We start from the raw sequence: 26,423 nt of genomic DNA, 5'->3' as shown, positions 1-26,423 counted from the left end.
TGGAGGATCCGACATACACGCAACGATATTTTTGAAGAGTCGGAACAATATAGTTGGAAACCTTAGAAATGTTGTTCCGGGATCCAAAAACTAGCCTGAAGAATGAGTCAGTGCACCATAGAAATTTTCAAATCCAAATGATACACTACTTATCCTTATGCACTCTTAATGTGCAGGCGGCTGGAGCTTTTGAACAACGAGTGCAACTAAACTCAGTATTTTTGACATGGAACATTTGTACGTACGTAAAAGGTCACTAAATTAAACAAATACTAAATTCCGAGCCCATAATTTCAAAAGCACAACATTCAGTGCTAAAACATTAAAGGTCGAACTCACCAAGTTTATCTTGGATCCGCTTATGCTTATATGCATATTTTGTTGATAAAACACTATGTACAACAGAAAAGATATGTATTGCACATACAGATGTATTTGATTGAGACCATGCACAAATAACTATATACAAACTGAATCAATTTCTTTTACAGATATTTGATTTGAGACCATGCTCAAAATAACTCTTAAATAACTTCATACAGTGGGAACTCTCAAATAACTTTAAATACTGGGATTCAATATCTTGAACCCCTGTATAGGGCACAACCTGCTCAATGAATACATACAAAGCACACGTATTTTACAAATGTACTAAATTTGTTATAAAGTATCACCTTGCTCTTTACTGTACACTTGAATCAAACCAGTTTCATTTGCCATTTGCAGCTTTTCATTTAACAAAGTTTGGTATTGATCATCTCTATCTTCTATATTCCGGATGAACTCGATCTGAAACGACATTAATATTAACGTCAGAAGTGAACGTGTTAGAGAAAAATTTTGCACAGAAACTTGCTAATATGTCATGCAACTGCAAGAACTCTCTTAACGGTCATAAAGTGAATAATCAAAAACCAGGACTGTGTTGCAACGTTGAGAGAACAATGAGTCGAAAGAAATTCCATATTTATACTTTGTAGTTAAGAAAATTCATTACTTTGCAATAACACGGGATTTAGTACCGTAGAGTGATAAGCGTTTAGCATGTAAATTCAATGTATGAATATTACCCTTCGATGATCCAGAATCAGATCAATTATCATAAACGTAAGTCTAACTATCTATATTCGGCTGTGACATATTCTGTAGCTAACAATTCTAGGTAATGATCTAGTCCAAAAGCTAAATGTTCAGCTGGTCATTCTTTCCGAAGATTCACGATAGTCGTCATATTAATTTGCCCTCCGCTGCGAGAACGAATTTTATGAAATAATTTCTTTCAGAATTAGAATGTAGAGAAATTAGGCGAAACTTTTGCCAATGTAAGTACTACATCCACATTCAATCTTTCCAAACAACAACTATGCCTCGATCCCAAAAAAGTTTAAATAACCTTACGTTAGTTCACATACCTGATCCTGAAACAAATCAAATTCATCTGAGCTCAGAAAACCGTCACTGTTTGAATCAAGAAGTTGCATCATCTCCCGTGCATCATCTCCAGGTGCTCCGAGATCTTCCATCACTTCCATAAGTTCGTCAATGCTGAGTTTACCATCTCCATTCTTGTCAAGAAGACGGAACACCCTACCTCTCTTGTCAGTTTCCAGACCTTTGGGATTTCCCGAAGGAAGATCTTTAAGACGCAATGCTGCAAACTCTGCTGCAGCCATCATGATTGCCTTCAGATGCTTCGCCTGTGTATGATTTGATAACAAAGATTACGGTTATTGCAATATATAACAAGAATAGTTATTCCTGAATCCAGTTTTGATGACATTTCCAATTACAGGTTCTTTATTTTTAAACTATACTGGCATTATGAAAAGGGATCAAATATTTGTCTCTTGATGTTTACCTCTTCAGGATCGGTAACACCACCCTTGTACAAAGCATGGGATGCTGTCCCTCCAGCGGCCAGTATATCCATCTCTGCTGTTCGTATTTGAATTTCCATTAGCGGTCTGGTCCAGTCACGTTCACTGGTATCAACAGTCATGTGTAAACTCTTATACCCATTAGCCTTAGGCCTTAAGATATAGTCTTTTGACCGACTTGGTATCTCTTTCCACAAAGATAGAACAACTTCACGCGCCCTATAGCAAGCCTTTTCTCCAATTTCCATTTCGTCTACTCCAGCAGAGAGAGGAGTCAAAACAACTCGTAAACCTAAGATGTCATTCACCTCATCAAGCTTGCGACCATCTCTCAAGAGCTTCTTCATGGTGCTGTAACGACTTTTATAACGACCCTCAACAGATATCTTGCTCACCATTTGCATTAATAGCGGATCGGATTTAAGGGACTGAAGCAGTTGTTCCTTGCAAATGTCTATCAGAGGCTTATTTCCACTCTCGTGACTTCTCAACCATGCATCAAGATAAAGATATGAGTAAGGAAACAAGTATCGAAAAGACAGATCCTCCAATTCAAGAGATAATAGGTTAGTCCCGATAGCATGCGCTAGAGGAGCATGTAGTTTCATAACCTCAAGTGATATCATCTGCTGCCGGTACCTAGGTAGATAATCGAGGTGTCTCATCATATCAAGCTTGATAGCGAGGTCTAATACTAATGCTCTAACATCATAGTATGTCAGACAAAATTTCCTTAATGCGGTTGCACTATCATCATCCAATACTTCTACCTTTAACGACATATGCTTCACACGCAAGCTTTCATGCAATAAATGAGCAGTACTTGTACCAATCCGGTCTCTCACATCATAAATTGATATAGCACCTGCCTCTAGAACTTCTCTTAGTAGCCCAGTTGATATAACTTCAGCATCCATCTGTAACAAATGGCAAATACCTTTTAGCTTTCAGTTAAGCTGAGCACGCACATGCACATACACACACAGAAGGAGCAAGTGCAAGCTTCCAACAAGGAGTCACAAATTCATGCTTTGGGTTGCAGGTGGTGCAATCCGAACAAAATTGAAGAAAAAACCATGTTTGATTATAAACATATGCTCCCACGTCGTTATTGGATCAGATCAGTGTTTAACCAAAAATTAGGATTTCGGTCAAAGCTTATTTTAGAAGAACTAGGGTTACTGATAATCAAATAGAAATAAGAATAATTGATAAATAGTAGTTGAATATAATGCAAAGTAAATCAATATATTTCAATAGTATTTCGTGTCCTTATAAATGATCAGTCTTCTCCTTTTATAGCTATCTCTAAGAAATACATTTTTTTTTACCATAACAGAGCCATTATTGACAATTAATGGCATTTAATGTAACGTTACAATTGGTAATCATATTTGATTCATTACAGATTCCTTAACGTTTTCCGTATTTAATGCCCAATAATACGTATCTAAACCTCATTTACTATCAAATTCATTCTTTTTAATCATAAAGAGATTCGAGCGTCTATCTTTCTGAATCTCTGCCCGTGCCTGTTGAAGCTCGTGCCTCTTTGATTATTCTTTGTCGCCTATCCTCCTTTGACTGGTCCACGTGTCATGACGTGTCATCTTATAATAACTTCCATATATGAACTTAATTTTTCTCAATACAGATAGTCCCCCCACTTGCCATTTATTCATCAATAGAATATTTGCCGCCATTAATACTTCCCTAGAACTGATGCTTCATCTGTCACTTCCATTTAATGTCCGTGACACGTGGCGTCTCCTGATTGGTTCTACAATCTTTCAGCGTCTTTTAAGGCTTCACCAATTACGAAACGACAGTTCTCACTATGACGCTTCTATCATTGTACCTTTTCCTTTGACGGTTGCTTCTGACTATAAATATAACTTTTTACCTTTGTTTTTTTCACAAAAGTTTAGAGTATTCAATTCTAATTTTCTTCTTCCTCGTACTACAATGTCTTCTTCAAACCCTAACTCTCGGAGAGTCCCCATAGTTGACAACCTTCTTCGTGCTCCTGTTAGAAGTAGAAGAGGGGGAAGGCTTCGTAGTTTAGGGTCTTCTTCATCACGAGGCCCCTCTATTCCTTCATCGAGTTCTACTCCACCTTCTAGAACCTGGGGTTCACTTTCTCAAAGATCTTCATCTAGGACTAAAGAACCCACTGAACCTCTTCGTGAACCTTTAGTGGATGAAATTGTTCCTGCGGAACTATCTTTCTACAATAATAGAGAATCCATCAGAAACCAACTATCTTCATTAGATCGTGCTGGCATCTACCCGACTCAGATTACTGAAGGTCTGATTTCTGTAGTTCGTAAAGATTGTCATTGGAGTCATGACTTCCCCGTTATAATCCCCAATGCAAACCAAAGAATCACTTCTTATTTAACTGGGTTTTCTTTTGTTTATACATACCCTTTCACGTTGGGTTTCAAACCTGCTATTGACCGTTATCCTCGAATTCTGTCGGTTTTTCAATGTTTGCTTAGGACAAATTGGCCCCATCGTATGGAGGGTTGTTGCTTGCTTGAGTCATTTGGCCAGCATGGCTGGTATGCCTTTTACGTTTTTTTATTTAATCCATCTTTATTCTCCCAAACTCTTTCGCCAAGGAATCTTTACTTCAGTGGCAAGAAGCAAAAGAGTTCTGGTAAGTCCAGAAGACGATAAAGACCGTGGCTGGTACGCCAGGTTTGCTGCTGCCCCCACTGTTGGTTTAGTGGGTAAAGAGAATGTTCCCTTCCCTGAGAAGTGGAATTTTGCACGTGAGTTTTCTTCTTAATAACTTTCTCATACCTTTTTCTCAATTTTAATGGTCATCATTTTAATTTCCTCTTCTTTTTCAGCAACCATGGGAGTTGTTGATGAAATTTCCAACTTCCGTGGTTGGGTAGGAAAGACATTTAATGTTGCTCCGATAGACGGTAGGTCTTGGAAAAACCTTTCTCATTGGTTTGATTGGAAAATAAAAACTCACGGTAAGTGCTTCTTTCCCTTATATTCTTTGCATTTCTGTTTACTTCTTTCTTTAGAAATTACTTTGACCCTTCTTGTTGTCAGGGTTTCCTATTCGAGCAATAAGTGCTGAGGCCGTCGTAGCTTCCAAAATTTCTTGGAAAGAGCCCAAGAGATAATTTTGGGTTCTTCATCGAAAAGGAAAGCTACTATTGATCAAGACTTTGAAGAGGAGGAAGAACAAGACGGGGGTTCTTTGATAAAAAGGCCACGAGCTAGAAGACGCATTATTTCAGATGATGAAGCATCTCCCCCTCGTTCTATTCCTTCCACCGAGCCTGTTGAAGCCTCGTTGGTGATTTCCGATGATGATACTCCCGCGGCCGCCCATGATTCTGTTGATCAACTTTTTGCTCGTGGGTTCGATAATGAAAATTTGGGTCCAATTTCTAACGAAGTGCCCCTTGCCTCTTTTTCCATGTTTGTCCCTATGACATCTTCTCTACCTGCCGTGACTGTTGCCGTTGCTGCTCCGCCCCAAGTTGTTTTGACTCCTTCCACAGTTCCTCCTACAACTGTTCAACACACTGAGGTCGGTTCCTCAAGTGGAAGTGGAGCAATGAAACAGGTTATCATCGAGGTCCCTGCCGATGGTAATCTTTTGAGAAAATCAGGTGGGGCTGATGTGTGGTTGAAACCCTGATTGGACCAATCGAAAGAGCCAAGCTTGAGAGCCACAACTCTTTAACTTGGATGGACGACATAATACAATCATCATTAAAGGTATTCCTTTTAATGATTTACTATTCCCTTTTTATTAAGGTTCTTACCCTTTTCTCTTTTCCTTTTTCTTTTTAGATCAACCTCGTTGGTACAGAAATGATGAAGAGGGTTTCTCACACGGAGCAATCAATGCATGAGTATCAAGTTGAAGCAGACAACTGGAGAGAACAATATTCAAATTGATATGGAAGTGTTAGAAGAGAGCAAGTGCACCTTAGAGCAGCAGGTAAGGGTTTTAACTTCCGAGTTGGCGGTTGAAAAAGCATCCTCAAACCAAGCTGGTAAAGACAAGAATCTCCTTGAGACATCTTTTTCCGAGCAACTCTCCAAGGCTAGTGAAGAAATCAAAGAGTTGAAAGCTCTCTTAAATGAAAAAGAAGTGTATGCCAGTGAACTTGTGCAAACTCTGACTCAGACTCAAGAAGAGACCTCCGGGAGTCTTCTGATAAGGTTCATTCCTTAAAAAGTTCACGTGCTTCTCTTCAAACTTCTTACGATTCTGCCTTGGCTGAGAATGAGAAGCTTAAAAGTGAAATTGCTGAATGGGAGAAAGATTACGAGATTCTTGAGGACAAGACCGCAATTGAAGTGAGTTGGACGTTTTTAAATACTCGCCATGATACCCTTGTGGAAGTTAGCCAAGAGAACTTTAACTTGGAAGCTGAGTTAGCTAAAATAAGAGAAACTATTGAAAAGACTCAGCAGAGCCAAGACTTTCCCTCTCCCGTGGCTGAAACTTCTGGAAATATTGAAGATGATATGGGTACGGTGAATGTTCCAATTCCTTCAAGTCAACTTGAGTCTACTGCTGCTGATGACCCTGTTTTAGTTCCTTCTTCAACTCCTCAGTGACAAGTTTATGATATGTGAATCCCCTGTTTTTCTTTTTTTTGGTGGAATGTGGTTACAACCCTTGGTCCCATTTGAGGGTTTGTTGAAAACATCAAGTACCCAGACCTTTTTCGGGGCGTTTTGTATAAGTGATTCTTAGTTTATGACTAAGTTCATATTTAGTCTAAACTTTTTAATATTAAGAAGTTTTCGTAGTTATTTTGAACTTCTGTTTTGCTCATTCTTGCCTTTATATTTAAGGACTTATTGAATAATTTGCACTTTTATTTTATAAAATGCTTTCTTAACTTCATGAATGTTTAAATCAATCATGAATTTTATAAAAGAGGGCCCTTTTATATTCGACACTTAATGAAGAAGACGTCTCAACTTCATAATGGTGTAAATGTACGACAAAAGAACTAGGAATACACATGTTTCTTGAAATAACTTTGATAAGTTTGTATTTGAACTTTGTCAAGTTTTAAATAACACCTTACATGTATTTAAATAACTTCTATAACTTTTTCGTAACTGTTTTCTTTACAACAGATTTCAAAAAAGAAAATAAAACACGAGGTTTTTATTTATAACCCGTTTCAGTACATTGCCTTTAACCTTAACTATGATAAGGTTTTTTTTGGCTTTGGCTCATAACTTTGCTCTGCACTTGACTCATTCAATGAGTAAACTTTTCAGGCTTGAACTTTGATTATTTCCCAATCTTCTCTGCCTTCTTTATACATATGCCTATGTATATTATATAGACCCCAAGTGTTTGAGCTCTGAAGTATGAAGTCTCGAGCACTTGATTACTCCTATTATTTGGTTCTTTTCCTGAAAAGGAATAAAACATACGGGACTCGGAGATACGATTATAGATGAAGACTATTTAACCCATCTTAATTTCTATCAGAATAGTTGTAACCCTAGACCGAGAATTTATTTTCTTCCTCGTGCCTTGCAAGTCGTGATTCATCATTTAGTGCGGGTTAGCTTTTTGCCTATCATCTAAAATCGTTAGTCAAATTTTAACAATTCAAAAATAAAATTATAAAATGAGGATACCTGACCGTGGTTACTTCTTAGAAATAGTATCTCTTCAGGTGAACGGCATTCCAATGTGAAGGTAATATCTTGCCATCCATTGTTTCCAGCTCGTATGCTCCTTTCCCCGCGATACCGTGAATCTTGTACGGTCCTTCCCAGGTTGGACTTAATTTTCCCGCATTAGCCGCTTTCGTGGATTGAAAAACTTTCTTGAGTACGAAATCCCCAATCTTGAAGTATCTTAGGCGAGCTTTCCGATTATAGTATCGTTCTATGACTTGTTTTTGTGCTGTCATTCTTATTAATGCAGCTTCCCTTTTTCCTTCAAGCAAATCAAGGTTTATGCGCATTTCATCTTCATTGGATTCCTCTGACGCTTGCGTGTACCTTGGGCTTGGCTCCCCTATCTCAACTAGGATTAAGGCTTCAGCTCCGTACACCAATGAGAATGGTGTTTCACCCGTGCTTGTTTTTGATGTGGTGCGGTATGCCCATAAAACACCAGGTAGCAATTCTGGCCAATTGCTTTTGGATTCTTCCAATCGTTTCTTCAAATTGTTGATAATGACTTTATTTGTTGATTCAGCTTGTCTATTACCCACCGGATGGTAAGGCGTTGAGATAATCCTTTTAATCTGTCAACTTTGAAAAAATTATGTGATTTGTGCACCTATAAATTGCGGGTCATTATCACACACGATTTCCTTTGGTACACCGAATCGACATATGATATTTCGCCAAATGAAATTCCTGACTTCTTTCTCTCGTACCTGTTTAAATGCTCCTGCTTCTACCCATTTAGTAAAGTAGTCAGTGAGTACAAGCAGGAATTTTACCTTACCTTTTGCTTGTGGTAGTGGACCCACGATGTCCATCCCCCATTTCATAAAAGGCCGCGGTGCAATTACCGGATGTAGCAACTCCGCAGGTCTATGGGCGAATAATAGCCTGCTCTAATCATGGTTCTTACCAGTGATCTTCCTCCTGCGTGATTTCCACAATGCCCCTCGTGTATTTCTCTCATCACATATTCCGTTTGAGAAGACCCGAGGCATCTTGCTAAGGGACCACCGAACATCTTTCGATAAAGATTGCCTTGCTTTAAACAGTACCGAGCAGCCTTTTTACGAAGCGCGTGAGCCTTTTTCTTGTCTTCAGGGACGGTTCCATACTGCAAAAAATTGACAATCTCGTTCCTCCAATCCCAGGTTAAGTTATTGAAATTTACCTCATTTTTGTTTGGATCGAGTACTGAATGAAACAAATGAATTACAGAAGTATTTTCGTTGCTCGTCACGTCCGCCGCGGATGCGAGATTGACGCTAGGGCGTCTGCCTCGACATTTTCCTCTCTTGGTATCTGCGTAACTTTCCAGGTTTGGAATTGCCTAATCAAATCTCGTACCTTCTCTAAGTACTACTGCATTCGTGCTTCCCTGGCTGTATAAGTCCCCAACATTTGATTAACTACGAGCTGCGAATCGCTTTTGATTACGATCTGATTAATGCCAAGTTCATGTGTTAGTTCTAAACCTGCAATCACAACTTTATACTCTGCCTCATTGTTAGTTATAGGATGACATTTTATGGCTTATCGAATGGTTTCACCCGTAGGTGGTACCAAAATAATTCCTAAACCTGCCCCCTTCACATTAGATGAGCCATCAGTAAATAAGGTCCAAATTCCCGGATTAGACCCATTAAACACTTGTAGTTCCTTTTCAGCTTCTAATTGTATCCCATGGCTAAAATCAGCCAAAATATCTGCTAACACCTGAGATTTATTGCGGTTCTAGGTTGATATGCGATGTCGTATTCACTCAATTCTATGGCCCACTTGGCTAACTTATCTGATAACTCATGTTTGTGTAATATATTACGCAATGGATAAGCAGTTACTACATAAATAGGGCGGCATTGAAAATAAGGCCTTAGTTTTCTAGATGTCATGATTAGTGCAAGTGCAAGCTTTTCTAATTGAGGATACCGCATCTCCGCATCTAATAATGATTTGCTAACATAATAAATTGGAGACTATTTACCTTGGTCTTCACGAACTAAAACAGCACTCACCGCTACTTCTGAAACAGCTAAATAAATAAGTAATCTTTCCCCGACCTTCGGTTCTGCGAGCAACGGTGGATTTGACAGGTATGCCTTCAGGTTTTTGAGCGCTTGTAGACATTCTTCGGACCATTCGAACTGGTCTTGCTTTTTAAGAGCCGAAAAGAATTTAAAACATTTTTCTGATGACTTGGAAAAAAATCTTCTCAAGGCTGCAATTCTTCCCGTTAGTCTCTGCACCTCTTTCTTATTTGTAAGCATGTCAGGAATTTCTTTAATGGCTTTAATCTGCGCGGAATTTACTTCAATACCATGGTTAGAAACAAGAAAACCCAAAAACTTACCTGATGAAACGCCGAATGCACATTTCTCGGGATTTAGCTTCATATTGATTTTTCATAAGATCTGAAATGTATAAGACAAATGTGATATATGATCTCCTGATTGTTGAGATTTGACAAGCATATCATCTATGTAGACTTCCATAGTTTTTCCCAAATGTTCTTGGAACATTTTAGTCACCAATCTTTGATACGTGGCACCAGCGTTTTTGAGACCAAATGGCATTACTTTATAACAATAAGTCCCCCTGTCTGTTATAAATGAAGTTTTTTCTTCATCTAGGGGATCCATTTTGATCTGATTGTACCCTGAATACACATCTAAAAAGCTTAACAATTCATGTCCTGCAGTAGCATCAATCAGTTGATCTACATGTGGTAATGGAAAAGAATCTTTAGAACATGCTTTGTTAAGATCGGTGTAATCTACACAAACTCGCCATTTGCCATTTTTTTCGATACCACTACAGTATTGGCTAACCAATTAGGATACTTTACCTCTCGGATAGACCCAATTTTTAATAGTTTTTGAACCTCATCTTGAATCACCTGATTTTTGAAAGTCCCCTGCTTTCTCTTCTTTTGCTTGACAGGCGGATACGATGGATCTTCATTTAACTTGTGAGTCATTACTTCCGGGGGTATTCCTGTCATATCAGAATGGGACCAGGCAAACAATCCACGTTAGTTTTTAAAAATTCAATCAACTTACCTTCCGTGTCGTGGCTTAAGTTGGCCCCAATGTAGACTTTCCTTTCAGGCCATTGTGCAAATAACTCTACAGCATCCAGTTCTTCAATTGTTATTTTGATATTTTCATTTTCTTCTAGTTCTTGAAGGGAATCGGGCCTTGAGTCTACATATGTTCGTCCTTGTTCAGTTGAAGCTTGTGTCGTGGTATCCTCAACTGGATTCTGTAATTGCTACTTTTTTTTGTTTTTCGTACTTGAATCTGCTATAGAATTGATGCTCCTGGAAGTCTGTTGATCCCCACGGATTTGACGTATTCCCCAAGGTGATGGGAATTTAACAACTTGATGTAAGGTAGATGGAATAGCATCCATCTCGTGAATCCAGGGTCTCCCGAGAATCATATTGTAAGCCATTTTCATCTCCACAACCTGAAATTTCATATCTTTGACAACCCCTTCTGCGAAGGTTGTAAGTGTTACCTCACTTTTGTCACAACGCTTGAATTGTCGAATCCAGACAAAGTATGTGCCTTAGGTACTAGCTTATCTTCAGCTTGCATCTCGTTTAGTACTCTTAGCAAAATAATGTTCACGGAACTACCTGGATCAATCAAAACTCGTTTCACATTAGTATCATGTATAAGTAGAGAGATTACCAGTGCATCGTTGTGAGGAGTTAATATGCCGTCCGCATCTGCATCATCAAATGTAATACTCTTCCTCCAAAACATGTCGGACCCGCTTCCCGTGGGTAATTGTAACTTTAGAAACTTTATTGGCCGTCGTATATGTCACGCCGTTGATTTCCTCGCCCCCACTTATAACATTAACGGTCCTTTTCGGAGAAAGAGTTTTAGGGAGCTCTTGCATGTTCTTCATGTATGCTTGCTTACCTTTTTCACTAAATAATTCAGTAAGATACCCTTGCTTTAATAGATGGTCAACTTCACCTTGCAACAATCTACAATCTGCCGTTTTATGGCCATGACTCCAATGGCAATCTCTACGAACTACAGAAATCAGGCCTTCAATAATCTGAGTTGGGTAGATGTCAGCACGATCTAATGAAGACAGTTGGTTTCTGATGGATTCTCCATCATTGTAGAAAGATAGTTCCGCAGGAACAATTTCATCCACTAAAGGTTCACGAAGAGGTTCAGTGGGTTCTTTAGTCCTAGATGAAGATCTTTGAGAAAGTGAACCCCTGGTTCTAGAAGGTGGAGTAGAACTCGATAAAGGAATAGAGGGGCCTCGTGATGAAGAAGACCTTAAACTACGAAGTCTTCCCCCTCTTCTACTTCTAACAGGAGCAAGAGGAAGGTTGTCAACAATGGGGACTCTTTGAGGATTAGGGTTTGAAGAAGACATTGTAGTACGAGGAAGAAGAAAATTAGAATTGAATACTCTAAACTTTTGTGAAACAGACAAAGGTAAAAAGTTATATTTATAGTCAGAAGCAACCGTCAAAGGAAAAGGTACAATGATAGAAGCGTCATAATGAGAACTGTCGTTTCGTAATTGGTGAAGCCGTAAAAAAGTCTTAAAAGACGCTGAAAGATTGCAGAACCAATCAGGAGACGCCACGTGTTACGGACATTAAATGGAAGTGACAGATGAAGCATCAGTTCCAGGGAAGAATTAATGGAGGCAAATATTCCCGTTTTAATGAGATCCACTTCCCAAATATTCTATTGATGAATAAATGGCAAGTGAGGGACTATCTGTATTGGAAAAAATTAAGTTCATATATGAAAATTATTATAAGATGACACGTCATGACATGTGGATCAGTCAAAGGAGGATAGGTGACAAAGAATAATCAAAGAGGCACGAGTTTCAACAGGCACGGGCAGATATTCAGAAAGATAGATGCTCGAATCTCTTTATGATTAAAGAGAATAAAGTTGATAGTAAATGAGGTTTAGATACGTATTATTGGGCATTAAATACGGAAAACGTTAAAAAATCTGTAATGAATCAAATATGATTACCAATTGTAATGTTACATTAAAGGCCATTAAATATCATTAATTGTCAATAATGGCTCTGTTATGGTAGAAACAAAACGTATTACCTAGAGATAGCTATAAAAGGAGAAGACTGATCGTTTGTAAGGACATGAAATACTATTGAAATATATTGATTTACTTTGCATTATATTCAGCTACTATTTATCAATTATTCTTATTTCTATTTGATTATCAGTAACCCGAATTCTTCTAAAATAAGCTTTGACCGAAATCCCAATTTTTGGTTAAACAATCAGAATTTTGGCAACACTAGCACACAATGTGATCTCACAGCTTGAGGCTATGTTGCTCGTACTCTCCTAAAATGTTGTCGGGTGCGTGTCGGATCCTCCAAAAATAGTGTATATTTGGAGGATCCGACACGGGTGTGGAAGCATCTTGGAGAGTCCGCCAACCTAGGCATGAGGACATAGCTTCAAATTAACCAATCAATCAACTACACATGGAAAATATACCAAAAATGTGTTTTTTTGTTCCTAGATATAAGTCATCTTTTAGGCAAGTATTGACTGTATCATAAAAACTTTCTATTTAATCAATACATTAAGTAAAGGTAGAATTTTTGGAGGTAATCTCCTTCATCTCTTCTTCATAAAAACAATTCTGTTAGCTAAATATTCCCCCCTAAAAATAGCTTTTATTTATTCATCGGATCTCAATTCGTAAAGTTAAATTAACTAATCATGGTGTAAATATCGGGTTAATTTCATGTATGGGCACTGAAATTTACCTTCTATACATTAAAGTCATAAAACTACTTTTTCATATTAAAGTAACTGTATTTTACTCGCTATAACACTAAAGTTACAAAACTATTTTTTATCCCATAAAAGCAACTGAAATGTGTACCCATCATAATAGCAAAGTCACAAAACTTTACTCACTATAATAGCAATATCACATGGTTTTTGCCATCACCGTGAATAAAGTTTGTAAACTTACTATTATAGTAAGCGTTATAATGGATAAAATTTGTAACTTTAGGGGTCGTTTGATACGCAGCATAAGGTGTGGGATTAAATTTATACCATGTTTATATCAAACATGGTATAAATTTAATCCTAGAATTAATACAAGATATCCACCTTATTCCATCAAACTTGGGATTATATTATCCCACCTCTCTGGTGGAATAAATTAATCTAGGAATTATAATCCGGAATAATTTAATCTGCGTACCAAACGACCCCTTACTATTATAGCGAGCACTATAATGGATAAAGTTTGTAACTTAACTATTATAGTAGGTATAGTTAGGTTACTTCAATGTAACAAAAAAATAGCTTTGTGACTTTTACACCACGTAACTTAGTATGGTTACTAACTTACTATGGTTAAAGTTAGCAATTTTAATGAAACAGAAAATAGTTTTCTAGCTTTACTATTACTTTCTCCGTTTCGATTTATGTAAACCTATTTACTATTTTGTCTGTTTCAAAAAGAAGAACCCTTTTTAAATTTGGAAACAATTTAGCTTGAACTTCCAATTCGATCTTTTAACAAGAATGTTTTGCAGTCACACAACTACATTGGACCCCTTTTTGACTTGTTTAGGACCACAAATTTTGTTAAGTTCCGTGCACGGTGAAATAGATTACCATAAATTGAAACGGAAGGAATAGTAAAGTTGAGGGATATGTGGGACCTACCCGTAGATCAGCTAAAATAACAGCAACAGACAAAGCTCTAGAGAGCGGAGCACGGCCGTCAGGTGCAAGAGGCAAAGACTGAAGAATAGGAATACAAAGCTTAAGAGCTTTAAACAGCAATCTTGAAGAACTAGTTGAAAGAACTTTATTATCCATTCTTTCAGTTAGCTCATTAAAAGCACCCACTAATTCCACCACCATTTTCCCACCGGGTTGTTCCGGCGTCGCCACCAGTGCTTCAGCCGAAGCTGAAACTCTCACGGTGGCGATCTTGGTCGGACTCTGCCGCCTGAAACGGCGGCGGAGGTAACGTGGGAATTTTGGTAAGAGTAACTGTGTGGATTTTTTTTTAATAAAATGGAGGGTATAGTCGTTTAAGTGGAGCTCCATATTTTTTGGATAGAGAAATGGTTATAGTATTGCCATAGTTGGGATTTTGGTGAATTTTTACAGAGAGTTCAAGAATTGAAATGGAGGCAAGAAGAAAGAAATTATGGAGTATATATTTTATGGCTAGTGGGATGCCACGTGTAAATATGACATCTTTGCCTACTTTATATCTGAGAATTTGAGGTTTGGGTTCACTAATGATGGAAAGTATTGCAATAAATAGTACTCCCGTTCCAAATTATCCATCGTAATTTTTTAAATTATTATATTAAATATAATTTTAAAAGTTCAAAATAAAATTAATTTTTTTTTTCTTATTTTACTTTTAATAGTAATTGTTCTTGAAAATTGAAGATGGACACATAATAAAATAAATATTCAATGAATAAATATTATCTTAAGACATAAATAAGCGTAAACTAGTCAAAAACTTCTAAGTAATGAAGACCATGTAAAATAATACGACAGATAATTTTAGAAAGAGAGAGTATAAGATAATTAATCCATCATAAATTATCTCATAGATTATACAGTATTTAATTAGTTTTTACAGCTTGTTTGGATGATTGTTATCTATTGTATCGTATTGTATTGTTATCTGGAAATAATGTTTGTTTTGATTGTTTATTTAAAATTGATTGTATCGTATTGTTAAATTCATTGTTCTGGAACAACCAAAAGGCCCATTTTTTGAAACAACCGATTTGGTGTGGTGGGATTATTTCGTATTTTCTTTTTCAATTATGCTCTTACTTATTACTCCATAATTCTATTTTATCCTTTATCTTTTTTTTTTTAACTCCAAATCTCCAACTTATTGACATACTTTATCCACGTCCATCTTTTCCAAAGTTGGTTTGTGTCATTCTTTTCATCCAAATGTCTGTTCGTTTCTTTATCTCTTTCCATCGTATTAGAAATTTTTTTTTTTTTTGCTAATGATAGTTAACTTTTTTCTTCAAGTTTTTGCTTTTGTTTCCAAGCTACATAATTGAGGTTTCTTAAATTATTTTTATACGTAATTCTTGATAAATTTTATTTAAAACAATAGAGGATATTTTAGTAAATTTATTAGTTACAGTACAGTATGATACTGTCAAACCAAACAACAAAAATGTTATTTAACAATATCAAACGATACAATTTATCCAAACGTTATAACTATAAAATGAAACAGTACAATACATTATAAAACGATGAGTAACAATGATCCAAACATAGTATTAGTTAGGTAGGAATTTATGTATTATCTTATATAAAATAAAATATTAAATTATTTCAAAATAATAATACTCTTTTAGAGTAAGTAATTCATGTTTAACAATTTTTTTTATTTTTAATTCTAGAATAACAATCCATTCATTATTAGTCACCAAACAACCCAAGGTTATAATCTTAGCATAACTAACCTGTGATCCAAATGACCCCCGAGTGTTATATAAAAATTTATTTACTTTAAGACTAATTTTTATTAAAGCAGCATTAATATACATATTTTATTCAAAAATCTTTTTCACTGCTTATACTGTATATTTTTCCTTTTTGTTTAATGAACTGATTTGAAATCCACTAGCTCCACTAATACAATTTGCACCACGTAAATTTATTTAAGAGAGAAGTGCTCCTTTTATACTAATTTTAGGAGAAGAGAGAAAATGAACATAAAAAATTATAATTCATGAAGTAAAAGGAACATAACATAATTCAAGTGTGCAAATTGCAAAGTGAGCCAAGTTTAACTAAGCATTTTGTATGCTTTAAGTCTAAATTATTGAACAATGAGAATCATAATCCATTGACAATGAGACTTTGCCAATTAGTACATCATTTACGTTGTCCTAAAATGAGGATTCAAAGTAGTCCACATTGAACTACCTAGAGCAACTTTTTAAAACAAGATTGAGCTCCCAATGTCATATATCAAGACAATGGCTCCTGTGAATCTCCCAACCGAGATAAATGGAGGTAAGCATCTGTACCTGCAAAAGAGGTCAAGAGATAGGTGCACGTAAGACGTTGACAATATAACATTCATGTAAGACTGACTGCGTACAATAGATCTAATATGATTCAGCTCGTAGCCGAAGCTTTGTGCACGTAAAATCCCACTAGTGCGGTCTGGGAAGGGTAGTGGGTGATGATGTCCATCTCATTGAAGAAGTATTAGGCATGTGCCTAATAAGAGTTTTCTTTGGTTTGGTAGCCAACCTTGTTGACTTGGTTTGGTTGGTAGCCAACCTTGTTGAATTTCTTTGGTTTGGTAGCCAACTTTGTTGAATTGTGAAAAATGTGTGTAAATTGTCAAATATTGTAGGCTTTAGAGGGTGAAGCTTTGGCTATAAAAGGAGAGCTTCAACTCTCATTTCTTCACACCAACAAAGAGAGAAAGAAAGAGTGAGGTTTCACAGACAAGGTATAAGAAAATAGTCTGTGAGGAAAATAGAGAGTGAGCGATATTGTAGTGAGGTGGGAATATCAAAAGAGGGTTATTTCTTTTGAGTGTTGTAGTGGTCTTTGGAGTATTTACCTCCGACCTACAAAGTGTAAAATTCCTTACTATAGTGATATCAGTTGCTCCTCTCGGGGTCGTGGTTTTTTTTCCCTTATTCAGAAGGGTTTTCCACGTAAAAATCTTGGTGTCATTGTTACTCTTTTATTCTTGTTAATTACCGTATCTCGGTGCTACATTATTATTCCGCTTTATTACCGTGAATATTATTTTGGTAAGGGGTTTATTCCCAACAACTGGTATCAGAGCACAGGTTCTGCTCGTTCACTGAAATACTATTCACTGTCGGTAGTACTATACTTGGTGAAAAATAAAAATGTCCGGAGTAAAGTACGAGGTAGCAAAATTCAATGGAGATAACGGTTTCTCAACATGGCAAAGAAGGATGAGAGATCTGCTCATCCAACAAGGATTACACAAGGTTCTAGATGTTGATTCCAAAAAGCCTGATACCATGAAAGCTGAGGATTGGGCTGACTTGGATGAAAGAGCTGCTAGTGCAATCAGGTTGCACTTATCAGATGATGTGGTAAATAACATCATTGATGAAGACACTGCACGTGGAATTTGGACAAGGTTGGAAAGCCTATACATGTCCAAAACGCTGACAAATAAATTGTACCTGAAGAAGCAGTTATACGCCCTACACATGAGTGAAGGTACGAATTTTTTGTCACATTTAAATGTGTTTAACGGACTAATCACACAGCTTGCCAACCTCGGAGTGAAAATCGAGGAAGAAGATAAAGCCATCTTGCTATTGAACTCGTTGCCATCTTCGTACGATAATTTGGCAACAACCATCCTGCACGGTAAGACTACTATTGAGTTGAAAGATGTCACATCGGCTCTTCTACTCAATGAGAAGATGAGAAAGAAGCCTGAAAATCAAGGACAGGCTCTCATCACAGAAGGTAGAGGCAGGAGTTATCAAAGGAGTTCGAACAACTATGGTAGATCCGGAGCTCGTGGGAAGTCAAAGAACCGATCCAAATCAAGAGTCAGAAATTGCTACAACTGTAATCAACCAGGTCACTTCAAAAGAGATTGCCCAAATCCAAGGAAGGGCAAAGGTGAAACCAGTGGCCAGAAGAATGACGACAACACAGCCGCCATGGTGCAAAATAATGATAATGTTGTCCTCTTTATAAATGAGGAAGAGGAATGCATGCACCTGTCAGGTCCAGAGTCGGAATGGGTGGTTGACACAGCGGCATCTCACCATGCCACACCGGTAAGAGATCTTTTTTGCAGATATGTAGCAGGTGATTTCGGCACAGTGAAAATGGGTAACACAAGTTACTCAAAGATTGCGGGGATTGGTGACATTTGTATCAAGACAAATGTCGGATGCACATTGGTTCTAAAGGATGTGCGGCATGTACCTGATTTGCGGATGAACTTGATCTCGGGAATTGCTTTAGACCGAGATGGATACGAGAGTTATTTTGCAAATCAAAAGTGGAGACTCACTAAGGGATCATTGGTGATTGCAAAGGGAGTTGCTCGTGGCACGTTGTACAGGACAAATGCAGAAATATGCCAAGGTGAATTGAACGCGGCACAAGATGAGATTTCTGTAGATTTATGGCACAAAAGAATGGGTCATATGAGCGAGAAGGGATTGCAGATTCTTGCCAAGAAATCACTCATTTCTTATGCCAAAGGTACAACTGTAAAACCTTGTGACTACTGTTTATTTGGTAAGCAGCATAGAGTCTCATTTCAGACATCGTCTGAAAGAAAATTGAATATACTTGATTTAGTATATTCTGATGTTTGCGGCCCAATGGAAATTGAATCAATGGGCGGTAACAAATATTTTGTTACTTTTATTGATGATGCTTCACGAAAATTATGGGTTTATATTTTGAAAACCAAAGATCAGGTGTTTCAAGTTTTCCAGAAGTTTCATGCTCTAGTAGAAAGGGAGACGGGTCGAAAGCTAAAGCGTCTCCGAAGTGACAATGGAGGTGAGTACACTTCAAGGGAATTTGAAGAGTATTGTTCAAGTCATGGGATCAGACATGAAAAGACAGTTCCTGGAACCCCACAGCACAATGGCGTAGCCGAGAGGATGAACCGCACCATTGTGGAGAAGGTGAGAAGCATGCTCAGAATGGCTAAACTGCCTAAGTCATTCTGGGGTGAAGCAGTTCAGACAGCCTGTTACCTGATCAATAGGAGTCCATCAGTTCCGTTGGCGTTTGAAATCCCAGAGAGAGTCTGGACCAACAAGGAGGTGTCCTACTCGCATCTGAAGGTGTTCGGTTGCAGAGCTTTTGCACATGTACCAAAAGAGCAGAGAACAAAGCTGGATGATAAATCTATTCCCTGCATATTTATCGGATATGGAGATGAAGAGTTCGGGTACAGACTGTGGGATCCTGTAAAGAAGAAGGTCATCAGAAGTAGAGATGTAGTCTTCCGAGAAAGTGAAGTTAGAACTGCTGCTGATATGTCAGAAAAGGCGAAGAATGGTATAATTCCTAACTTTGTTACTATTCCTTCTACTTCTAACAATCCCACAAGTGCAGAAAGTACGACCGACGAGGTTGCCGAGCAGGGGGAGCAACCTGGTGAGGTTATTGAGCAGGGGGAGCAACTTGATGAAGGTGTCGAGGAAGTGGAGCACCCCACTCAGGGAGAAGAACAACATCAACCTCTGAGGAGATCAGAGAGGCCAAGGGTAGAGTCACGCAGGTACCCTTCCACAGAGTATGTCCTCATCAGTGATGAGGGGGAGCCAGAAAGTCTTAAGGAGGTGTTGTCCCATCCAGAAAAGAACCAGTGGATGAAAGCTATGCAAGAAGAGATGGAATCTCTCCAGAAAAATGGCACATACAAGCTGGTTGAACTTCCAAAGGGTAAAAGACCACTCAAATGCAAATGGGTCTTTAAACTCAAGAAAGATGGAGATGGCAAGCTGGTCAGATACAAAGCTCGATTGGTGGTTAAAGGCTTCGAACAGAAGAAAGGTATTGATTTTGACGAAATTTTCTCCCCCGTTGTTAAAATGACTTCTATTCGAACAATTTTGAGCTTAGCAGCTAGCCTAGATCTTGAAGTGGAGCAGTTGGATGTGAAAACTGCATTTCTTCATGGAGATTTGGAAGAGGAGATTTATATGGAGCAACCAGAAGGATTTGAAGTAGCTGGAAAGAAACACATGGTGTGCAAATTGAATAAGAGTCTTTATGGATTGAAGCAGGCACCAAGGCAGTGGTACATGAAGTTTGATTCATTCATGAAAAGTCAAACATACCTAAAGACCTATTCTGATCCATGTGTATACTTCAAAAGATTTTCTGAGAATAACTTTATTATATTGTTGTTGTATGTGGATGACATGCTAATTGTAGGAAAAGACAAGGGGTTGATAGCAAAGTTGAAAGGAGATCTGTCCAAGTCATTTGATATGAAGGACTTGGGCCCAGCACAACAAATTCTAGGGATGAAGATAGTTCGAGAGAGAACAAGTAGAAAGTTGTGGCTATCTCAGGAGAAGTACATTGAACGTGTACTAGAACGCTTCAACATGAAGAATGCTAAGCCAGTCAGCACACCTCTTGCTGGTCATCTAAAGTTGAGTAAAAAGATGTGTCCTACAACAGTGGAAGAGAAAGGGAACATGGCTAAAGTTCCTTATTCTTCAGCAGTCGGAAGCTTGATGTATGCAATGGTATGTACTAGACCTGATATTGCTCACGCAGTTGGTGTTGTCAGCAGGTTTCTTGAAAATCCTGGAAAGGAACATTGGGAAGCAGTCAAGTGGATACTCAGGTACCTGAGAGGTACCACGGGAGATTGTTTGTGCTTTGGAGGATCTGATCCAATCTTGAAGGGCTATACAGATGCTGATATGGCAGGTGACATTGACAACAGAAAATCCAGTACTGGATATTTGTTTACATTTTCAGGGGGAGCTATATCATGGCAGTCTAAGTTGCAAAAGTGCGTTGCACTTTCAACAACTGAAGCAGAGTACATTGCTGCTACAGAAACTGGCAAGGAGATGATATGGCTCAAGCGATTCCTTCAAGAGCTTGGATTGCATCAGAAGGAGTATGTCGTCTATTGTGACAGTCAAAGTGCAATAGACCTTAGCAAGAACTCTATGTACCATGCAAGGACCAAACACATTGATGTGAGATATCATTGGATTCGAGAAATGGTAGATGATGAATCTCTAAAAGTCTTGAAGATTTCTACAAATGAGAATCCCGCAGATATGCTGACCAAGGTGGTACCAAGGAACAAGTTCGAGCTATGCAAAGAACTTGTCGGCATGCATTCAAACTAGAAGACAGTGCTACCTCCTCTGGATGAATGAGACTGGAGGGGGAGATTGATGATGTCCATCTCATTGAAGAAGTATTAGGCATGTGCCTAATAAGAGTTTTCTTTGGTTTGGTAGCCAACCTTGTTGACTTGGTTTGGTTGGTAGCCAACCTTGTTGAATTTCTTTGGTTTGGTAGCCAACTTTGTTGAATTGTGAAAAATGTGTGTAAATTGTCAAATATTGTAGGCTTTAGAGGGTGAAGCTTTGGCTATAAAAGGAGAGCTTCAACTCTCATTTCTTCACACCAACAAAGAGAGAAAGAAAGAGTGAGGTTTCACAGACAAGGTATAAGAAAATAGTCTGTGAGGAAAATAGAGAGTGAGCGATATTGTAGTGAGGTGGGAATATCAAAAGAGGGTTATTTCTTTTGAGTGTTGTAGTGGTCTTTGGAGTATTTACCTCCGACCTACAAAGTGTAAAATTCCTTACTATAGTGATATCAGTTGCTCCTCTCGGGGTCGTGGTTTTTTTTCCCTTATTCAGAAGGGTTTTCCACGTAAAAATCTTGGTGTCATTGTTACTCTTTTATTCTTGTTAATTACCGTATCTCGGTGCTACATTATTATTCCGCTTTATTACCGTGAATATTATTTTGGTAAGGGGTTTATTCCCAACAGTGGGTGCACAAACCTTACTCCTATCCTTTGGAGGTAGAGAAGTCGCTTCCGATAAACTCTCGGCTTAGGAAGATAAGGGAACAATAGAAACAAGCAATAACCACAATAAAGGCCAAAAAAATAATATCAGCAATTTACACCCCCCGGGCCGGGCTTGGTGTAACTGGTAAAGTTGTTGTCATGTGACCAGGAGGTCACAGGTTCGAGCCGTGGAAACAACCTCTTACAGAAATGCAGGGTAAGGCTACGTAAATGATCATGTACTCCTCAATGGAGAAGTATACAGATATTTAACAGGTTCATACAATCTTTGTGACGCCAAGATTGGAGAGATTGTACATACCACCATCCTCATCAAAGGAGCCCTTACATCAGCAGAAATTGAGATTTGTTTAAGACATAACCAACAAGTATGGATCTGTTTATCATATCAAATATTATCACATCGAACCTGCCTACAGACTCTTTCTTCGTTTTGTAACAACATGATGCTATTAACCGCAAACCCTCACACTGACTTGCTATAGTATAAGACAATTTTGTTAGTTTATCTACCAATCAAAATGGTAATGGTGCAAACAAGGTTGAGAGATTTAACTAACATACCATAGCCTTCCATGGAGATAATCTGCAAATCCCCTCCAAAGTAGCGAGCATATAAACGACTTATTGGAATTCCATACCCATAACCAGCTAACGTGCTTGAAGTAGCCACGTCAGTTGTTGTGAAGTGCTCGTCCAGCGGATTCCTAGCAGTACTGTAGAGATAAGTAAAAATTTTGGGAAGGCCACTTCTTGGTATTCCACCCCCTTCATCAGAAACCTATATCAACGCAAGCCATGCTTGTTAAGTAATGTGGAAGAAAATTGCTAAAACATACCTCTTCTGCAGAAGGAAGACTTTCCGAATCAAATAAAATACACAATAAAGAGGAACAAGTCCTTAACTAGACTGTAAAAGAAGGAATTTTTATGGAGAAAAATAAGATTGAAAAGAGGTCATGCCTTAATGGTGACATCCTCTAAACCATCAGCGACTATTATACGAATAGGAGGAGCAACTTTGTCTGAGTCCATAAACCGCTCTTGTACAGCACGGACGGAGTTCTTTACCAACTCAAAGACCATCATATGCAGATGTGTAGGCACATAACTGCATGGAAAAATGGAATCATAAACAAAGAAACAGGACTACAACATAACTGCATGTAGATATCAGTAGCTCTTTGGAACCTCAACAGAACAAGAGATATGTAAAAGACAGCATAAGATTATCTGAGGGGGGGAAAAGGTGGACAGTAAAAGAGAAGAGATATTTTGTATAACGAATAAAGTCAACGATTTAAGAGCAAAATAACATACGGGAATGTAAAATCAGGATCCCCGTAAATGTTAACATCAGGTGCGCTTCCATATTCGCGTAAGCAAATTCCCCGAGCATCCTCACTGGCGGTGCGTGCAACCTCCAGGGGAGACATTTTTGTATGTATATAGCCCACACAATTGGGAGGTGGATTAGGATCATGTAATGCCACATGCTGCCCTGAGTTTAACAGAAATTCAGCAGTGAAAAAACATTTGTTATAGCTAACAACTTATACAAGATAAACATCATTATTGTAAGAATTAAGCAAGAAAAGGTACAGAGCTAACCGATAAGCATGCGGATCCCAATTCTAGACATGTAAAAGCGATCAAGAAATTGGTGTATTTCTCTCAAATCCTCATAATCAACTTTAGGCCAATCTTTCTTGAGTTGTTGGACTCCCAAAGCCATCATAGGAACGACATTATTGTGCCTGACCTTAATCATCTTAACCATTTGTGTAAATTCCAACTCGTCATTTTTATTCTTTATTTCTGGATAGGATCTCATGTCACGGAAAGAATCCAAATACCAATCTCGGACCTAAAAGAAAGAAAAGAAGCAAAGAAGTAAGTACTTGTAATGTACAATGTGATGGGATTTTAGCAATTTAGTATAATTATCAAACACAAGCGCCTGAATTTGGTGGCAACGAATAGTCGGTTGCAACCAGGATAATGTAGGAGGGTTGCAATGGGTTGACTGCCAACATAAGTATTTTCTTCACTATGCTAACTGAGATACTCCTTTGAATATTGAATTTGTTGGAAATGTGTCAAATATAATGGAATGGATACATATGATTCGTGTAGCCAACCCAACTAATTCCGGATGCATATTGATTGATCAAACACCAGGGGACAAAAACCAGCTAGCAGGCTATTGATTTATGCCAAAAGTATGAATATGTGTTTATGAACTCTTAAAAGAACAGCACAATCACTAAGTACATTTAAACAAATGAACCACTAACAGAAGCAAGAATAAAAAAGTTCAACTGTTAATAGCAGAAATTTATTAGAATAAAACAGAAATATTCCTCTCATGGACTAGCTTAAAACAACTAAAAGTAGGAAAAGGAAGTAAACCCATTATGGTAAATCAAATAAAATATTAAAGAATCGTCCTTTAACCACATATTTTATCCTGCATCAAGACAATCACAAGCATAAATCACACTCAAACAATTAAAAACTAAACACACATTATCTCCTGACCCTACATAACCGCATTAATTTAATTTAATCCACCATTGCTATAGCCTTTCACAAGCATAAACCATTTCAAATCCAAAAAAAAGGAAGAGGGTTACACTAGATTTGCCAATATAAAAAAAATTAGCTATGATAAATCCTCGGACACGCAATGCTTATATAACCAACAATAACTAATTTGGGACTAATTCATCATTGATTATTCTTCTTTTTTTTTCAAATTAACGGTGGTGTCAAAGCCTATCGACATCTCGAATATTCCACTTGTACCTATCCCACCAGCACAAGTATCAGTTAACTCTGCTCACACATAGGACTTATATATCCAATAATAACTAATTTGGGACTATTCATTGTTGATTATTCTTCCTTTTTTAAAATTAAAAGTGGTGTCCCAGCCAGCTTACGCGCATTACTCTACCCGCACAGAGGACTTATATAACCAAATACAACTAATTTGGGACAAAATCAACATTGATTGAATTATTTTATACTCGATGGTGGAGTCCAAGCCAGTTTACACTCGTATCCACTATTCCACCAGGTACTTATACCTCCTATTAATACACCTCCTATTAATACAGGTACCGAGTAATTCTGTCCACCAACGCTTACGAACGCGAAAAAATCACCCCTGATGGGATTTGAACCCTTGTCTTTCATGATTTTCACCCACATCGTTGAACACTAACCCACATCTTTGGGTGTCATTAAATTAATTTTTTATCGCACTTTTTCGAGCAAACCAAGATAATAAATTAGCTAATTAGAAAGAAAAAAAAAAGGTGAAAATGGATATACCTTTAAAACAGCAGGTTTTGAAGATAACCCATAAGGAAGATTTTCAAGCTCAATAGCTCTACGAGCAATTCGAATAGGCAACTCCTTATGAAGAAACTGAGCAGAAATCAACAAATTACGAGGAGAAGCTGTTGACCCAAAATTCATCATATGCCTTAAGCTTACACCTGTCTGTTTCATGCAACCCCATTTTTGCACTTCCTCTGCTAATTCTTTAGAAATTGTATCACATAGCTTCTTCGCCGCCATTAAACAACGTAACAAAATTCACACTTTTTGACGACGACGACAGGAGAAAAAAAAAACCCAAAAAAGGGAATTGACACCTCGAATCGTTCACCCTATAATTAATGTGACACAATTCATAATCCAAGAATGGTCTAAATCTAGTTATAAAAATGTAGGCGATTAAGGAGAATTTAATGAACCGAAATGAAAAGGAAGTTAGCGCATGTGAATGAATAACAATGACTATAGAAAAAGGTGGTTATTTACGATAGTTACAAAGCGTAGGAAGGTGGTGGCATGTTAGCTTTAATTGAATACCCATACGTACACACTTGGTTTGCTTTCTTGTTTATCTCTCTTGTGCTATACACATGCCCATTTATTTTTACGTTTTGTCTACAAAAACCTAGGGCTGGCCAGTTTTCGAATATGAACTCCTTTTTGTTGTGAAAATAATACGGGCTAGCCAGTGTTTGGACTAATAATCCAAAATAGTTAGCGTTTGTAACGTTATTGAAAAATAGTCGTTGTTTTGTTAAAACACGAAAAGGTCCAGTATAATACGCGGGATTATGAAACTCCTGTGTATAAATTTCCAACATATTACGTTGGAAATCCAATACACTGAAAGTTACAGCATAATATGCGGAGTATAGAGCTCCTGCATATAAAC

General features: G+C 37.7%; 2 protein-coding genes across 3 annotated transcripts; both read right to left on the bottom strand.

Moving 5' to 3' along the window:
* Positions 1 to 434: 434 nt before the first annotated feature.
* Positions 435 to 14,802, bottom strand: LOC104231877 (probable GTP diphosphokinase CRSH, chloroplastic). 2 transcript variants are annotated; one of them, XM_070160588.1, is made up of 5 exons: positions 14,284 to 14,346; positions 11,261 to 13,029; positions 1,859 to 2,794; positions 1,413 to 1,697; positions 435 to 789 (listed from the first exon to the last, which is right to left on the bottom strand). In XM_070160588.1, exons 2-5 carry the CDS (start codon positions 11,333 to 11,335, stop codon positions 661 to 663), a joined length of 1,425 nt encoding a protein of 474 aa, XP_070016689.1. In that variant the 5' UTR covers positions 11,336 to 13,029; positions 14,284 to 14,346; the 3' UTR covers positions 435 to 660. The 2 variants fall into 2 exon arrangements, with proteins under 2 accessions (XP_070016689.1, XP_009783243.1); XM_009784941.2 differs by lacking the exon at positions 11,261 to 13,029 and having other exon boundaries at positions 14,284 to 14,802.
* A 1,527-nt stretch (positions 14,803 to 16,329) lies between these two features.
* On the bottom strand, positions 16,330 to 26,026 carry LOC104231883 (pyruvate dehydrogenase (acetyl-transferring) kinase, mitochondrial-like). Its single transcript, XM_009784947.2, has 6 exons — positions 25,523 to 26,026; positions 23,795 to 24,050; positions 23,504 to 23,684; positions 23,147 to 23,294; positions 22,748 to 22,964; positions 16,330 to 16,652 (listed from the first exon to the last, which is right to left on the bottom strand). The coding sequence occupies exons 1-6, from the start codon at positions 25,769 to 25,771 to the stop codon at positions 16,594 to 16,596; spliced, it is 1,110 nt and encodes a 369-aa protein (XP_009783249.1). The 5' UTR covers positions 25,772 to 26,026; the 3' UTR covers positions 16,330 to 16,593.
* Between the last annotated feature and the right edge of the window lie 397 nt (positions 26,027 to 26,423).

The sequence above is a fragment of the Nicotiana sylvestris genome, chromosome 10 (assembly GCF_000393655.2).
Source record: "Nicotiana sylvestris chromosome 10, ASM39365v2, whole genome shotgun sequence".
NCBI lineage: Eukaryota > Viridiplantae > Streptophyta > Magnoliopsida > Solanales > Solanaceae > Nicotiana > Nicotiana sylvestris.
The sequence above is the reverse complement of the archived record's forward strand: the minus strand, read 5'-3'. Positions and strand labels throughout refer to the sequence as shown.

Excerpts from the sequence above, each read along its gene's own strand:
- LOC104231883 (XM_009784947.2), bottom strand. The coding sequence starts at position 25,771 with ATGGCGGCGAAGAAGCTATGTGATACAATTTCTAAAGAATTAGCAGAG. Across the intron at positions 23,295-23,503 it reads GATCCTGATTTTACATTCCC|TTATGTGCCTACACATCTGC; the intron begins GTATGTTATTTT and ends TTTTCCATGCAG. Across the intron at positions 16,653-22,747 it reads TATCTCCATGGAAGGCTATG|GTACAGATGCTTACCTCCAT; the intron begins GTATGTTAGTTA and ends CCTCTTTTGCAG.
- LOC104231877 (XM_009784941.2), bottom strand. The coding sequence starts at position 14,673 with ATGGAGCTCCACTTAAACGACTATACCCTCCATTTTATTAAAAAAAAA. Across the intron at positions 1,698-1,858 it reads GTGTTACCGATCCTGAAGAG|GCGAAGCATCTGAAGGCAAT; the intron begins GTAAACATCAAG and ends AATCATACACAG. Across the intron at positions 790-1,412 it reads TTGATTTGTTTCAGGATCAG|ATCGAGTTCATCCGGAATAT; the intron begins GTATGTGAACTA and ends ATGTCGTTTCAG.